This window comes from Piliocolobus tephrosceles, chromosome 8 (genome assembly GCF_002776525.5).
Source record: "Piliocolobus tephrosceles isolate RC106 chromosome 8, ASM277652v3, whole genome shotgun sequence".
Lineage (NCBI taxonomy): Eukaryota > Metazoa > Chordata > Mammalia > Primates > Cercopithecidae > Piliocolobus > Piliocolobus tephrosceles.
In genome coordinates this window covers 135,619,136-135,633,762 of record NC_045441.1, presented here as the reverse complement: position 1 = coordinate 135,633,762, position 14,627 = coordinate 135,619,136, and the positions used below count along the sequence as shown (strand labels likewise).

Sequence of the window (14,627 nt, the reverse complement as noted above, 5' to 3'; positions counted from 1 at the left end):
TCAAGAACGCACGTTGTAGTCGCATATATCTAACTATTTTTCACACAGATTTTATAATAGAGGTACATTCTGGGTACGGGAGGAAAAATTATAAGGGTCCTTTGCATTTTCAATAGGAACTAAGTTTTTACATTAGTAAATACGAAGTGCTCTTTTTAATACACAGTACACATTGTGGGAGTTGATTCCTTCTTACATCTTTCTAAACTATTTTCTGATTAATAGGAATTTTAACTCTAAATGTTTATGCCATTTTGACTTTATCATCCCAGACAACTTCAAAATATCTTCCATTTTGACTTAGTATCTCTCACTTCAGCCTAAGTTTTCCTATGTCATTCCCCAATGGAGATTACATGAGAGGTTAATGGTTTCTATGGATCTTTTAATAGAAGTGGCAAGCTTGATTTCTGGTGTCTGCCAACATCTGCGGTGTGAGTTTATATATATTATATATATATATATGGCTGTAAATATAACATGTTCTTATTTAAAATGTTTATTGATAAATGAATCAAAATTTGGCTTACCTCCTCGCTTGTTTATCTTGGCATAGCCGGGAGAATAGCTACCGGACATGGAGGAGGAGCTGCTGAAAGCCACATGGGGGAGTCCAGAGACGAGGGGCTCATCACATTTTTCTGAAAACAAAAGACAGAGAGGGACAGAGACACTCAATAACAATTTCTAAATAATTATTGGTATGTGTGAGTTAAAACAATCATTGACTCTGGTATGTCTTTTATAAATATTTGAAACAATATTTAGCAAAGGAATTGAGGCAATTCTGTTATCCAAAATATAATATAACACAGGAGCAGTTTATATAACCCTGATATTCAAACAGAAAACCATAGCAAATTGCATTACTCTGAAGGACTTCACCTCAGCCTTGCTATCTGAGAATCATGAGTAAAATTGAGCTTGTTCCTGTAATAAGCTTTGGTATCTGGCATCTCCTGGAAATCTTCAGGTATTTATACATTATAGGAACAGAGCACTAGAATTACTAAGGTTGGAGGAGGAAAGACAAAGAGGACTCCTATCAAAGTCAAAAGACCAAGAAATGGGGAGTTGTTAACCAACACGTATAACATTTCAGTTATGTGAGATGACTAAGTTCTGGAGATCTGGTGTGCAATATTATACCTCTAGATAATCATGCACACTTACCAAGGCACACCTCATGTTACGTGTTCCTACTAGAATAGAAAAAAGAGGCTGGGAGCAGCGACTCATGCCTGTAATCCCAGCACTTTGGGAGGCCGAGGCGGGTGGATCACCTGAGGTTGGGAGTTCAAGACCAGCCTGACCAACATGGAAAAACCCCGTCTCTACTAAAAATGCTAAATTAACTGGGTATAGTGGTGCATGCCTGTAATCCCAGCTACTTGGGAGACTGGGGCAGGAGAACTGCTTGAACCTGGGAGGCAGAGGTTGCGGTGAGCCAAGATCGCGCCACTATACTCCAGCCTGGGCAACAAGAGAGAAACACCATCAGAAAGAAAAGAAAAGAAAAGAAAAGAGAGAGAGAAAGAGAGAGGAAGAGAAAGAAAGAAAGAAAGAACGAGACATCAGCAAGTAAAGACAGAATATTCACCAACTTGAAAATTATTACTGACAGAAAAATTAATCAGTTCCCATCATACTGAACCAATCAACTGCACTGGAACCGGGCGATACCTCAATTCTATTTGTAACACTTGCTGCACTTGGCTTTTATAATGTCATTAACTTTTTTTTCTCTTTTTTCTCATTAGCTGCTTGCTCTCTGATTACTTTGATGGATCATTCTCATTTTGCCAATGCCTAAGTGTTTCTAATGTTAACGTGGCCAGGACTGTTCTGAGTCTACCCTCCCTCTCTGGGAGATGGCATGGAGGGCTATGTCTTCTGAGACTGGGATGTTCCAAGTCCTTCTGCCCACTTCAACTCCATAGCTACAGATCGTGCACACACAGCTGCCACAGCTCTATGTTACAAAACACTGTGTGGTCTTCCTGCTTCCCCTCTCACTCTGCTATAGTTCTGTCCACAGCAGCTGAAGAAACACTATTTAAACTGTAAGTGAACGTGTGGCTGCTGTACTCAAATTGTTCTCTGGCTCCTGCTCCCAACTTGGCATACCATTCGAAGTCTCCCCCAGCCAACCGCTGCCACCCTGCCACCCAGTGGCCTATGATGGCCACAGCACTATTCTCATCTCTTTCCCCAGGTCCTTGTCTATTCCTGTCTAGCCACCGTGGCCCCTTTCCTCTTCTTTTTCTTTCTTTCTTTGAGACAGAGTGTCGCTCTGTCACCCAGGCTGGAGTGCAGTGGTGCGAGCTTGGCTCACTGAAACCTCTGCCTCCCAGGTTCAAGCGATTCACCTGCTTCAGCCTCCTGAGTAGCTGGAATTATAGGCACGTGCCACCACGTACAGCTAATTTTTTTTTTTTGTATTTTCAGTAAAGACAGGGTTTCACCATGTTAGACAGGATGGTCTCGATCTCCTGACCTCGTGAACTGCCCGCCTTGTCCTCCCAAAGTGCTGGGATTAAAAGTGTGAGCCACTGTGCCTGGCGCCTCCTTTTCCTTTAAAAACAAGCCTGCCCCTGCTGTAAGCCTTTGCAATTACTAGTCCAACTATCCTCTCTTGTCACAGGTCTCTGATCAATGTCACCTCTGCCACTGGAGACAGGTTTTGGTAGTTCACCCAGCACTGTGTTGCCATCAGTCTCTGTATCCACATCCTGCTTGATTTTCTGTCTTAACACTTAGCACCACCTGACATGTTATGTTGTTATTCATTTAATTTTTTGTTGCCTTTCTCTCCCACTAGACAGAAAGCTCGATCTGAAATGAAGTTTTAGATAGTTGGCCTAATGCTTACTCTCCAGTGATCTGAACAATGGTACTTGGCACGTACTCTAAAAACATTTGTAGGATAAATGAATGAATGTACTAAACCTAATGAACCTCAAAGAGTCTGGAAGCATGATCTCATATTATAACATGCTACAACACTTAATTTTTAGAGTGGTGGTCTTAAATTCCGAACAAATGTTTATGCTCAGAACTCTGTTTAATAAGACAGAAAATTTTTCTCTATATATTCAAAAATGGTTTCTCTCTCAGAAATTTATAAGCAAAAGTAACTTAGCAACAGAAAGAATAAACTAATTTTCTTGTAAATTCATTTAAGTGAAATCCCCAATGATACTGGAGAAATGAATTATTATTTATTATCTCACCACTCAATTGTATACAAATTGGAAATTAAAATGAACAAATCCATCTTCATATAATATTTTTAAAATTTCTTATTTTTCTTAGTTATACTGCAAGTGCCTCTGGGAAATATGACATGTGGGTATAAATAAGTTCCCCAGAAAGTTAAATGTAAAAGGATGTAAAGAACATAAAATTTGTTTTAAAAGTATCAATTCACAAAGCTATCATCTAAACTGATGGGTTTCATATTAATCGAAAACATCTACTTTGTTTAGCTGTAAGTGAGCACAAATACACATCCTTAGGCCGGGCGCGGTGGCTCAAGCCTGTAATCCCAGCACTTTGGGAGGCCGAGACGGGCGGATCACGAGGTCAGGAGATCGAGACCATCCTGGTCTACACGGTGAAACCCCGTCTCTACTAAAAAATACAAAAAAACTAGCCGGGCGAGATGGCGGGCGCCTGTAGTCCCAGCTACTCGGGAGGCTGAGGCAGGAGAATGGCGTAAACCCGGGAGGCGGAGCTTGCAGTGAGCCGAGATCGTGCCACTGCACTCCAGTCTGGGCGACAGAGCGAGACTCCTCCCTCTCCAAAAAAAAAAAAAAAAAAAAAAAAAAAACACATCCTTGATTTTCCTGCTTTCTGATACATTTGATTACAACTTTTTATAATTTTTGAGATAAGTGTTGCCTCTAATTGGAGTAAACATTCTTTCTAATGTTCTCATTATATTAGAAATGTGCTAACATTCACTCATGTTCGTTTCATTCATTTAAATATGCATCAGGTGTCTATGTTGTGCCAAGCACCGAAGTCAGCTGAAGGTGAAATTAACAATGCCCTGCCCTCGTAGAGCTTATGTTTTAGTGGGAAGAAACATCTCAACAACAAAAAAATGTAAATTTATAGTATGTTGTGGTAATTAATACTAACAAGGAACATTAAATATAAAACAGTGGGCAGGGAGTGGGGATGAGGTGGAGAGGAAGAGAATTGCTATTTTATGATGACTTCTCAAGGCAAGCCTTGACAACATGATCAGGTAGTATTTGAGTAGAAATATGAAGAAAATGAGGAAGAAAGCCACGTTAGAAATCAGCAGGATCATGCTAGGAAAAACTTTTTCTATTCCATACCTGCTCAGTCAGGCTAGCTCATACTTGATAATAATGCATGACACATTTTCTAAAACTGAATATCCAATGCCTAGATATGGTTGCATTGAATGTAATTAAACTAAGTTGATAACTGGTTAAATGATTCAATAGCTAATTTAAATTTGGAATTTAAATGTAGCATTTATAAAACCATAATATAGTTTAGAGTTATTACGTTAAACAAATTGGCTTCTGTAACAAATTGATCATCTGAGTATCAAATTTTATATTTTTTGCTAATTTAAAAAACCAAATAAAAATCAATTTTTAAAAATTAAAAAATTAGGTAATGATTTGAAAAAATTATGTAATTATTCAGAACAGCAATTAGAATTAAATTGAGATTAGTGAAGACCAGGGCAAATAAGCATTTTTTTAAAAATGTGACTGCAAAATTATTATCAGAATGTAAAGCGCTAGCAATCTCACATTCTTCCAAATTAAAACATAATCTATAATCATATTACTAAGCTAAAAAATGCAACAATTACTGTATTTTCTCGTGGAGGACATTAATCACGAATATTTATTGAGATCTTACACTGCATTTTGCTGTTTTCACTACTTCAGACAGATTATATGTGTGTGTGTATAGATATATATAAAATTCGACTTTGCTACATTCCATTTGTATATATGCACACATACACATACAAATATATGGTCTATTCCTCCATAAGTGGCAGTAATAAATGAATCCACAAAAAGTAATTAAACATGAAGTAACGAAAGAGTAATACAAAATGGTTTAAAATTCAGTGCTAACTAGAAGAAAATGAAATACTAAAAGTCACAAATAAACTAGAAATGTAGGGTTGTTGTTAGTTGAGTTGCTCATTAGACCTCATAATCAGTTAGTTGAGTTGCTCATTAGCTCCATCATAAGTGTGTGACCTTGGATATGTCAATGAACCCCTTTCCTACAGGTGACACACAAGTAACATGAGGAAATTTAACTAAGTTTCTCTCAAGCTCTGAAAATTCCAAAATGGTGTCAACCACCAAGAGTTAGCAAACTATGGCCTGAAGGCCCAACCCAGCCCACAGATTGCTTTTGTAAGTAAAGTTTTATTGGAGCACAGTTACACATCATGCATTTATGTATTGTCTCTGATGACTTTCACACAGCGGTAGAATATTGCAATAGATATCATATGGCCCACAAAACTAAACTATTTACTATCTGAGCTTTTACAGAGTAAGTTTCCCAACCTCTTATCTAGTATAACAAATATTGAAGGAACTTAGGAATCAGAACGATTAATGATTACTTAGAGTGTCAGATACCATATCAATAACAAACAGAATCTGAAGAAATTAGAGATTACAGATAAGTGGAAAGAGGGTTAAGGAAATTTTAGAAAAAGGGAACACCTCAAGCAACATGAAAGAGGCCACAATGAAGTTGAAATTTCCCAGAGATGGCTGTAGCGGCATTCCACGCAAGCACATATTGCCATACTGACTATTACAATATACTATCCATTTTTATTTCCAACTGTAATAATGGTTATTACTCATTATGCATTCTAAAAAGTCCACTTTATTGTTGTGCTAAAACATGTATCTCAATCTCCTGCAGACATTAAATACTAGGCAATCAGGCAAATCCCTGGAGAAAGTTAGAATTTTTATATAATAGTAAAGGAGGGAAGGAGGGAGAGAAAAAGAGAACTAACATTGAAATAATCCGGTATTGTGTTTTCCCAATACTGGGATGTCTTCCAAAACTACAGCCATACACAGCGATGGCAAATATTTGGTCTCCAGTGTACTTCCCTTCCAGGGAATCTTGGATGAAAACTAGAAGAGCAGATGGGCCTTGAGTTTTATTTTCACACAATTTCAGTCAATCATGAAGGCAGACTAGCTATAAGAATTCTGTACTAACTCAAGCTGGAGCAGAGGAAATTATTGGCAAATAGATATGAAATAGCTGTTGCCCTTTACCTAAAAGATACAGTTGAGAGGTTTGGCTATTGGCAAGGGACACTGGCAGGAGTTTACAAGATTAAAGGACTTCAGGATATATGTAATTGACACAAGAGTATGGTTTTCAAATGCATTCTTGCTGAAATATACTGTCTGAAAATTTTTCACAAAACAATATATGTATAAGCTATAACACTTCAAATAGATGTTTTATATGACCCATTTGGTAACATAAGTCTAATGGAGGAAAACAACTAAAACAACAAATGACTCAAGAACGAGACAGTGCTAGCTGAACAGAAATTCTAGCAATAACATCCTGATTTTCATGTTAGGAAAAAATCCATGGCAAAAGGCACATTCTGAGTTGAACACATCACTCTGTGGTCTTAAATATACAGTCAACTTCTACCTTTTGAAGTTGGAGCTACTCTACCTCTACCTGCACATTTACCCTGCATCACACGTTATGACTATTCCTTTCCATCATCAGCAGCACAGCGGTTCCTCCAGGAGGTCTTTTATCTTCCCCCGATGTCCGTTTCAGGGTCACGAGTTAATGCAATAACTAATGACAGTCAGAAATGTGGGAGGGCAGACAGCACTGGGACACTCAGGAGCAGAAGGCAAGGTGCAGTCCTGGAGCACTGAGATGGGACACCAGACCCCGAAATGGACATCGGGGGCAGACAACAGATCTCTTGAGGAACCGCTGTGCTACTTGGGAAGCCAGAGAAGAGCTTGTCATTCAGCTTGTGATTCAAGATCGTTTTAGTCATAAGGAACAAGGCAGAATGGGAAGCAGAACGCACGTTTTTTGAGAGGTTTGGCTAGAGCTTCTTAAATTACTCCTGATGTCTGCAAGCCAAATTTTGTCTAAATTTTATTTATATTTTACATTTTCTAATTGTCACATAACACATTGTTCTTTAATAACGTGCAGGAATTACAAGAAACAGAATATGATATTCTGTTCCAATATTTATAATATTTATAATAAATATTTGGACATAGTTGAGGGTCAAAAATTGTTAACTTGATATAATTACGATTTTTTGGTGACAGGTGTGACTTTCAGAGGTAGCAGTATGCTCCTTAGAGTCAAAATATTTAGAGTTTATTCCTAGCAACGTAAATTTGAGCGACTTGTTTAATCCTCTCTTACCCAAAGTTTCCTTAGTTTTTCCATTATTTCAAAAGTCCTCTTCCTGTTTTGACCCTGTTGTTCTCGATTTTTAAATCATAACAATATAAAATCAATGGTTAAACATTCACAGTTATAGAAATATGCTATAAAAATGTATGCTCCTTCTTAGGGCAAAGAACCCATTGACCGCTACTCAATCTATCTTTTTTTTTTTTTTTTTTTTTGAGATGGAGTCTCGCTCTGTCGCCCAGGCTGGAGGGGTTCACGCCATTCTCCCGCCTCAGCCTCCCGTGTATCTGGGACTACAGGTGCCCGCCACTGCACCCGGCTAATTTTTGTATTTTTAGTAGAGACGGGTTTTCACCGTGTTAGCCAGGATGGTCTCGATCTCCTGACCTCGTGATTCGCCTGTCTCGGCCTCCCAAAGTGCTGGGATTACAGGCATGAGCCACCACGCCTGGCCTCAATCTATCTTATATATCTTCACTTATACCGTATTTTCCTCCCATTTTTATGGTTCATACATTGCTTTTGCGTATCTCTTGCTCCAGCTTCCCTGGACTACTCTTTGCTATTGAAAACAAGACACATCTTTCTCTTGCTCCTGTAGAATTTCATGCAATACAGTTAAAGACAGAATCTAATAATCCATATAAGTCATCGCTAGTACTAGTCTTTATAGTACATATACACAGATGCAACATTTAACATAACAGATATTTAGATATGCACACAAACAAAAAACATTTACAATATGGTCTTTTACATATCTTTTCACTTACTGATCTAATAGAAATTCCCGGCCGGGCGTGGTGGCTCACGCCTGTAATCCCAGCACTTTGGGAGGCCGAAGCGGGCGAATCACGAGGTCAGGAGATCGAGACCATCCTGGCTAACATGGTGAAACCCCGTCTCTACTAAAAGTACAAAAAAATGCCAGGTGTGGCGGCGGGCGTCTGTGGTCCCAGCCACGGGGGAGGCTGAGGCAGGAGAATGGCATAAACCCGGGAGGCGGAGCTTGCAGTGAGCTGAGATCCACCAGGGCACTCCAGCCTGGGTGACGGAGCGAGACTCCGCCTCAAAAAAAAAAAAAAAAGAAAGAAAAAGAAATTCCCATACAAATATGGCTTCATTTTATATATTTCATTTTACATTAGAGCCCTTTTATTATTTACATTAGGCTGTGTGTGGCAGAGGTAACTAACTTTGCACAGAAAATACGAGAGTGCTAGATCATTGCTAAAACAGGTCATATAATCACATTGAGAATTAATTATTTTCTCATAGAGTCTATAAATAAGTTCACAAAAGAACTTATCAAAGAGAAGGACCATGAAGAGAAGTACAATTAGTTTGTCATCAAATGCTAATTTGGGAAAAAGCTAAAGAGAATGGAATTGGAATGAAATCAACTGATTGGACATACCTTATCTGACACACAGTGGAAATTCCTAAGTGAATAAAATAAATTCATCTGCCTTCCTTTTTCCTTTTTACTATACCTCGTTTCCTACTAGATAGAGGTGACCGCATTTACTCTTTTATTTCATTTTCCATTTAATGAGACAAAACCCAAAGTGCTACCATAGGCATTATAGTGGTGAGCACGAATGAGGCAGCCTTCCCACCTCCCATCTCAATCCTTCCAGTCTGGACCATGATGAATATACAGATGGCAGAGATCATTAAACCACAATCAACAAATCAACTGATAGTAATAGCAATCATTTATTGAACACTTATGTGATATGCAGGTAAACATTTTCGTCGGGTCGTCTCATTGAGTTATCACAGTAACCCACTGAGACGGGTAGTACTACCATTTGATAGATGAGGAGGCTTCAGCTCTCACAGCTAAAGGATATTCAAGTCAGGACAAAAGACAAACTGTACCCGATTATAAGGCCTGTACTTTTGAAGTCTAGTTATCTGGGACAATGGCTTCTATAGTGACTTCATGTAAAATCGTATATGTTGCATTGGGCTATGCAGATGTAATATTGACGTTGTGAAATTGTTCTCACCACTTCTCATTTTGATTCCAAGAATTTACGTGAAATGTTACCCTGTATAATAATATTGCAGCAATTTCAATATTTTCCGTGCCAAATCAGACCCACATCTTTTAACTGAAAGAAAGAGGTTTCTACAGTTTTAAATAGATGTTCTCAGAGAAATCCATATATAATCAGCAATTTAATGGATATGCCTACATTGAATAGCCTCAGCAAAATACATCAACTTTATTTCATTTATTCATTCAATAAATATTTATTGGGCACTTATTTCCTGCTTCAATCTTTATCTCCTTACAATCCATTTTCTTCACAGTCGTCAGATGGATTTTTTAAAACTGGGCATTAGATTTTGCCATGCCCTGAAGACTGTCTGATGGCTTCCCCTCTTATTTAGTATAAAATCCAAGCTCCACTGGGTCCGAGATGGTCTGGCCCTGAAGATATCTCTGGCACTATTCTATTTCACTCCTTCTCTGGGTCACTAAGCTCTAGATTCATTCTCCTCTCCCTTTTTCAGACACACCAAGCACACCCTTGCACAAAGGCCTTTCCATCCTCTCTGCTTTCCAGCTAAAATTGTCTGTACCAGGTCTCAAAGAGCTGGTTCCTTTCCACTCTGATTCTGACTCAAACTCCACCTTCACTTTTTCTGACCAATTCATCTAAATTAACCATCTCAATTCCTGTTTTCATTCTCCTGAGACACTGCTTGCTATTCTATCACACTGTCTTGTTTTGTTTCACAGTATCCACTACAATCTGAAATTATCTAGTTTGTTTTTAATTTATTACTTTTCTTGTTGATTGGACTGTAAATACCATGAGAGGAAGGCAGGTGCCTGACTTGTCCACTCTGTATTCCCAGAGCCTCAAAATCTGTCATGCAGCACAGCACAACCTTACAGAGAGCTGTTGAATCAATGAATTACTGACAATGATAAGAAATAAATCCATCTAAAATCAAGCAAGGCAAAGTGGTTCCTACTTTTGACTACTGAGATGTGTTCACTTCATCTGTTTAGTTTCTAAGATATATTTTTGTATTTTCCATTTTAAAATCTGCATTGCAAAAGAGAAATGGCTTCATCCCATGATCTGACACATAGATCTACTTTACTGTATCCCACATAAGAAATACCACCTCTGATGTTCAACAACTTAAAATGACTTGCAATTTGGAACCCCTGAGTTATATAGAGGGCTTGTCTAACTCATCAGTATAGTACATGACTCTAGAACTTTTTAAATATCTTGGCTCCAGCAAATGAGGTTTTTGAGACTTGAAGCTATTGACGATTGTGAGTTAGCTCTTTTACATCTATTTTTAGTCCTAAAAAGAACATAAGACTTTGGTGTTCCTAATATTTTCATTCTGTATCACTGAAAGTCTATTATGATCAATATTGGTTTATATGTCGATTTCTCTGCCGATGATCCTCTCTTGAGGAAAAGAACTTCTTTTCTTTCCCAATATGCAGAATGTAGAGCACACCATAGGAACTCTTCATATATTTTGAAAAATACTGAACACAATCAGTGCAATTTTAATAGCTTACGGCAATGAATAAATTCAATATTTTTAATCTTAAAAATTAGTTCAGTTTTCTTTCATTATCCTTTTTGGTTTATCTAATATCTATGTTTAAAAATAATAATGAAATGAAAGTAGTATAGCTAGAAAGTCAGTCATGTTTGGAGGAATCTTGGTTGTAAATCAAATAAAAAATTGTCTGGTCTGCATGTACCAAGGGCAAATTACTTCGAGACATAGTTCAAATTTTGCTGGACATTTAACAGCTGCAGCATATTTCCGACAGATGGTATAACAGATGAATCAGTTTCAAATTATCTACTGAACTGTAATATACTGGAAATGAAATAGATTTGTGAGGCTTTTTTTTTTTAATTAAGCTTTTGTCTCCTCGAAGTTGATCTTCTAATTTAAAAGAAAAAAGAAACTCTACAATACAAAATAATATAAAACAATTTTTACCCTTGGTGTAATCTGGAAAACAAATTCAAGTTTTAATTTCATAACTTCATGCAACAAAAGGAAACAGTATTCAAAAATTGAATCACCACCCAGGAGCTAGGCAGAGGTTTTAATCTCTAACACAGTGGTGACAGTAGACTTTTCTTTTTTTAACTCAAATTCTACAGTCTCATAAGAAGGTCAAGCTACCTAGAACTTTTAATAAACCAATAATCTGAAGACTGTCAAAGTCAACTGCAATATGACTAAATGAACTTGAGTACTCTTAAAGCTTTGATTGACAATCTTCCTAAGGGTAGGGCTCATTTGAATTGTACTTTATTGGTCCACTGGTAAATGTAGCAATTTTTGACTCTCTGGTTTCATTAACTGGTTAACTGAAAGTTAGTATTTAACAATAAGCAATGTACTTATTGACAACCAAGTCTATTTCCTAGACTACTTAACCCACTTAGCTTTAAATAACTAAGTGCTTAGGTAAGCATCTTCCCAGTGTACTTGGCTTAAGTAACTTCAGATTAGGCCATGCATTCAAGAGGTACAGAGTGAACAATGGAGCACTCTAGAACCAGTAAGGGTGAAGCTGTAGAAAAATCCTTATTCAATTGATTAATGTTTATGGCATGGTAGACTAAAAAGGTAGTCTATAAAATAGTATTTATAATATGATCTTCATTTTATGAAATAGATATAGGTAAATAAATGACTGAAATAATATGTAAAACAAAATGTCAATCATGGTACCATATTGATTGCTAGATAATTGTTGACTTTCATTTTCTTCTATTTTCTACAGCTTGGAAATTTTCTTCAATTAACATATATTGATTTTATAACATTTGAAAAATAAATAGTATTAACTACTCAGTGATGCTGAGTGCAAAGATAATATGCATTTCCTTCAATGATGATTTATAGAGTGCCTACAGTTGGGGGACAACAGTGAACCACCTACAGTTTTATATTATAGTAAATAATAAAAAAAAAAAAACACAGTATTTCAGATGGTGTTAATTATAGGGAAAATAGGGCATAACAGGAAGATGATTAGTAAATGGATAAGTATTCTTGAAATTAGAGGTTTTAGAAGCCCTTATTGATAAGGTATCATTTTTAGCAGAACTTAATGGAAAAGAGAGAACAAGCCATAGGGTTATCTGATATCTGTGGAGTAGTGATTCTAGCACAACAAACCCAAGTCAAAGGGTGCAGGAGCAGGAACAAGGTGGGTATGTTCAAGGGTCCTAGGAGGCCAGTGAGGATGGAGCAGAAGCATGAGGTAAACAGGAAGGAAAGTGGCCAGAGAGACTGCAGAAGACTATAATGGAAGTCAGCTTTGCTGGGCTTTGTAGGGGATTGATATGGTTTAGCTGTGTCCCTACTCAAATCACATCTGTACTGTAGCTCCCATAATTCCCATATGTCGTGTGAGGGACTCAGTTGGAAGTGATTAATCATGCAGTCAGGTCTTTCCTGTGCTGTTCTCATGATAGTGAATAAGTCTCATGAAACCTGCAGGTTTTATAAAGGGGAGTTCCCCTGCACACACTCCCTTGTCTGCCGCCATGTAAGACATGACTTTGCTCCTGCTCCACCTTCTACCATGATTATGAGGCCTCCCCAGCCATGTAGCATTGTGAGTTCATTAAATCTTTTTGCTTTATGAGTTACCCGGGCACAGGTATGTCTCTATTAGCAGTGTGAGAACAGACTACAACAGGGATTCTTTTTTTGTTTGTTTTTTGTTTTCCCTAAATGGAGTCTTGTTCTGTCACCCAGGCTGGAGTGCAGTGGTGTGATCTTGGCTCACTGCAACCTCTGCTTCCTGGGTTCAAGCGATTCTCCTGCCTCAGCCTCCCAAGCAGCTGGGATTACAGACGTGCACCGCCACGTGTGGCTAATTTTTGTATTCTTAGTAGAGACAGGGTTTCACCATGTTGGCCAGGCTGATCTCGAATTCTTGACCTCGTGATCCTCCCACCTTGGCCACCCAAAGTGCTGGGATTACAAGCATGAGCCACCACACCCGGCCAGGGATTCTAGGAGTTGGGCTTTAGAAACATTCATAGAATGGAAGCCCCCAACAAGAGAAAATGGCCAAGCTTATTGGATTGAAAGTGGAAGTTTAATGTAAACCATGTTATTTTCTATCCAGACATGATTCTATTAAAATTTCTATACAAGGGCTGTCACAACAGGTTTTGATTCTAACTAATCCAAATCAACTTTTTGTCTCCAATGAACAAGGAAAATAAGTTGGAGAATATTTATTCCCCTGAGTATAAATTTGTCTTAAAAAAATGTAAGGATCTATATTAAAACAACATTCATTTATTTTAATTTCTGTTAATCTAGCATTAATTTATTTAACCATATCTTTCTTAAATATATTTAGATTTTGAGTCACATACTATCCTTTGAAGTGGCGACTTGAAAAATATTCCCCTTTGTCTCCCAATATTCTGAATTCATTTCTCCTCATGTCTTCAATAACACAGAGGACCTACTATTGAATAAAGAAGTTGTATCCCCCTTCTAGAAGGTTTGTCTTCTAGAGAAAAATAAATTACCCAGTTCACTATAAGTAATGGGAAAATTGCAATTGAAAAGAGTGAATAAAGGGAGGACGCAAAGTAAGTTCAGCTTGAAGGGGTAAGGACAGTTTTAATATTAAAAAAAAAAACAAAAACATGATATGATAAGAACAATTCCAATAGACAGCGAAGAGCACCCCAGGCAACAGAGTCAATATCATGATAAAGTGTAAACATGGGAATGTATAGCATCTTCGAGAAGGAATGAGACAAAAACAAGCAAAAACAACAACAGCAACAACAAAGCAAACACACTGTTCTCGCTGCCTAAAATGCTCTTCTCCCAGTTTTCTCTTGGATAACTGATCACGTCCTACATCAAATCTCAGGAGGCGAGTGCTTCCCTGAATTCACCATCGCTTATACTAAATTCAGTCTACCTTCCTCTCTTTTCAGGGAACATACTTCTTTTCTTTTTTTTAAACAATTATGACAATTAGTAATTCTGCATTCATCTGTGTATTAACTTGTTTAATATCCGACTCTACCATGAGTTATTAACCCTATTAGGGTGGACCTAAGGGTTGTGTTGTTTGCTTCTGTTTACTTGGCATATGGGACAGTGACCGGTGC

At 37.7% G+C, this 14,627-nt stretch overlaps 1 protein-coding gene across 2 annotated transcripts in view; it reads right to left on the bottom strand.

Moving 5' to 3' along the window:
• CNTNAP2 (contactin associated protein 2) overlaps positions 1–14,627 on the bottom strand; it is a 2,251,282-nt gene that overhangs the window by 1,612,397 nt on the left and 624,258 nt on the right. The window contains exon 2 of one of the 2 annotated variants that reach the window (XM_026456367.1): positions 531–641. The exons of the other annotated variant lie outside the window; for it this stretch is intronic. Coding sequence (XP_026312152.1) covers positions 531–641 — 111 coding nt within the window. The remainder of the gene's footprint in view (positions 1–530; positions 642–14,627) is intronic. 2 annotated transcript variants of the gene reach the window in all.